Below are 3409 nucleotides of genomic sequence, written 5' to 3' on the forward strand. Positions count from 1 at the left end.
AACCGAATTAAAAGACTCAAAACGCCCCTCCATACGGGCCGTACATCTTCTGCACCAAAGCTGCCAAGTAATAATAGAAGGAAGAAACCCCACCAAATGCCCACTTGAGAAGAGGAAGAAGCACGTCGAAACTAGGCTATCACTGTCTCCATACAAGTGCGACCAAGAGGAAGACCAAAAGTAGCACCACAAGAATGCCAAACCTTTGCAACAAAAACCCCTTCAAACAGGACATGGTTTTGATCTTCATAATTACCTTCATCATAGCAATCGTAGCGAGAAGTTATAGGAATACCAATTCGTCAAAGACGATCATCAATGCTCAAAGCCATAATTCCAAGCTTTCCACATAGCAACTGAAATTTTAAGAGGAAGTGATTTATGCCACATCCAAGAATGCCATTCCATGCTAGACCCAATACAAATACAATCCCAAGTAGATTTGGTATTGAAACTGCCACTCTCATGATTCGTCCAAATCAACACATCAGAACCCCTCTTACAACCAGCCAAAGCCTCAATTATGTCATCCACATTATTCTGACCCACTAAGGTAGTCAACAACTCCACATCCCAACTATTAGACATCTTACAGTACTTAATTTTAAGCAACGGGTTTCCCACAAGATGATAATCATCAATTAACGGGCCGCTTTCCCTCCATTTATCATACCAAAATAAAATGTTCCCATCCCTAACACGCCACTTAGAGTTATTGAGGATACCAAGAATACTTTTAACGATCATTTTCCAAAACCTTGTACATTTTTTAGTGTCAATGAGGGACCACGGGGAAGACCCCACATATTTTTCCTTAAAGAATCTAGCCCATAAAGAATTACCTTGAATTAAATTCCAAGCAAACCGCATGTGCAAGGCTTTTTGCATATCATCCAAATTGCGCAACCCCAGACCACCTTCCTCAATTGGCTTACAAATATTGTCCCAAGCCACCCATTTTTTTTCCTTTCCCATTCCCCACACCCAAAAAAAAAAGTGCTCATCAGGCGATTTAAGACTTTGATGATTGATTGGGGGACCTGCAAAACAGCAAACAAATGTAAAGCCATGCTAGAAAGAACATGCCGAAGAAGAATCAGACGTCCCCCCGAGGAGAGGATCTTCATTTTCCAACCGCTTATCTTTTTCCAGACTTTATTCACCATCTCCTCCAAATGCGCATGCTTGAGACGCCCCAAAACAATAGGAACCCCTAGATACTTAAAGGGGAAAGAACTTTCCAAGAACCCTGTCATCCTCTTGAGAGCTCTCTTATTGGCCGAAGAGATTTTTTGAGAAAAGAACATGGAAGTTTTATCTTTATTGATCATCTGACCTGACCAAGTTTCATACTTCTCAAAAACCCATAATGGTTCCCTCATAGAATTCTTGCTACCATTTAGAAAAATCACAATGTCATCAGCATACATGAGGTGCGAAATCTGGGGAGTTCCTCGAGCTTGAGAAAATTGACCAATCTTTTTTTCCGCCACACTATGCTTTAAGAGTCTAGAAAGAACCTCTTGAAAAGATAAGGGCATAGTGGATCCCTCTGTCGAAGACCACGGCCCCCTTGAAAGAAACCTTTCATCGTACCATTGAGCATCACAGAATACCAAATATTGGAAATACAAGCATGAATTAAATCACAGAAAGGGGGGAGGGGGGGAGGAAACTAAAACAACGAAGCACCTCCAACAAAAAGTTCCAATCCACTCGATCATACGCTTTGGCCATGTCGACTTTAAGCATGCTATTACCACCATGAGACTGCTTATTAAGAGAATGGACCATTTCCTGAGTAAGACTGATATTTTCAAATACACCCAGGAATAAAAGCACCTTGCTCAAGAGAAATCATCTTGGGGAGAAGACTTGTAAGATAATTAACAATAATTTTGGAACAAATTTGATAGAAAACCGAACAAAGACTGATCGGCCTAAATTTGTTGAATCCCTAAGGCACATCCATCTTCGAAAAGAGCACAGTAAACGAAGTTGAATAAAACCTCAGAAGAGTTTTAGAGATAAAAAAATCTGAGATAGCCTCCAAGACATCCATCTTCACCACCTCCAAGCTGCTTTTAAAGAAACCCACACCAAAACCATCCGGCCCCAGTGAACTGTTTATAGGAATAGAAGAAAAGGCCTCGTGAACTTCATCCAGAGAAGGAGTTCGACAGATACGGGCACAATCCGCTTCATCAATAACCGGCGAGATTAAGTAAGATAAGTCCGGAAGCTCTCTTGACTTGTTGGTATTTTGAAGAAAACCAGAAAAATAATTCACGACACCTAGATGATTGTCTTCCGGAGAAGAAAACTCAACCCCATCCAAAGTTCTCATCTCTTGAATTCTTTTATTCCTTTTGTTAGCTAAACAGACAATGGAAAAATTTAGTATTACGGTCTCCTTCCATTTTCCACTTAAGCTTAGCCATTTGAGCCAACCTAATATCTTCTCTACGCCTCCAAGGGACAACTCAATAGAGGAAGATACAAGCTCTCTTTCATCATCTTCATTCCAATCCCTTTGTAGACTACAGTTTAGTTGCTCAAGTTTCTTTTCAAGAGTAGCAATCTGAACATTGGTCCTCCCAAACACTTGCTTGTTCCATTCACAAAGGGCCACCTTAATCTTCTTAAGTTTACTAGCAAGACTGACTAGACCCGTACCAACAGCAGGTACAGACCAAACATGCTGAACAAAATCCATAAAATCGAGATGATCCACCCACATTTGCTGGAATCAAAACGGAGAAGGGCCATAGGAAAAAGGATCCTTACGAGACTCTATGATCATAGGACAATGATCCAAAGTTGTCCTTGGCAAATACAAACAATTCGCATTAGGACAATTAGTAAGTAAATTAGGATCAAGTAGCACACGTTCCAATTTAGCCCAACTTCTGGATAAGCCACGCTGACCATGGCACCAAGAAAACTTACAACCCTGAGATTTCATATCAATCAAATCGTTCTAGTGAATCCAATTGTTAAAATCTTCAATGGCGATACGAGGCTGTGATCTACCACCCTGCCTTTCCAACTCAGATCGAATAATATTGAAGTCTCCAGCAAATAAACAAGGCTCATCACCCATACTATTTGAACTAAACTCCTCCCATAATTGCCGTCTATCAATCATATTGCACTTGGCGTAAATAAAATTACCCAGAAAATGAAAGGATCCCTCTGCTATATGTAAAGAAATAAACCTTGAACCCATTTGGATAACTTGAACATCCATGCCACTCATCCAAAAAATCCAAATTTTCCCACCAGCTTCCTCATTTGAAATAACATTATATAAAAAAAAAAAGACCCGCATGTACCTTTGAGCTTTATCAAAATTCTGAAACGGTTCCATCATGACTACCATCTTTGGCTTGTGCTTCACCAGTAGCTG

General features: G+C 40.3%; 1 protein-coding gene across 1 annotated transcript; it reads right to left on the reverse strand.

The window, feature by feature from the left end:
• Positions 1 to 1957: 1957 nt before the first annotated feature.
• On the reverse strand, positions 1958 to 2716 carry LOC122312605. Its single transcript, XM_043127258.1, has one exon. It carries the CDS (start codon positions 2714 to 2716, stop codon positions 1958 to 1960), a length of 759 nt encoding a protein of 252 aa, XP_042983192.1.
• Positions 2717 to 3409: the final 693 nt, after the last annotated feature.

Source organism: Carya illinoinensis, chromosome 6, assembly GCF_018687715.1.
Source record: "Carya illinoinensis cultivar Pawnee chromosome 6, C.illinoinensisPawnee_v1, whole genome shotgun sequence".
Classification (NCBI taxonomy): Eukaryota; Viridiplantae; Streptophyta; class Magnoliopsida; order Fagales; family Juglandaceae; genus Carya; species Carya illinoinensis.

What these genes read in the sequence shown, in the direction of transcription:
- LOC122312605 (XM_043127258.1), bottom strand. Translation starts at nt 2,716, where the DNA reads ATGGATTTTGTTCAGCATGTTTGGTCTGTACCTGCTGTTGGTACGGGT.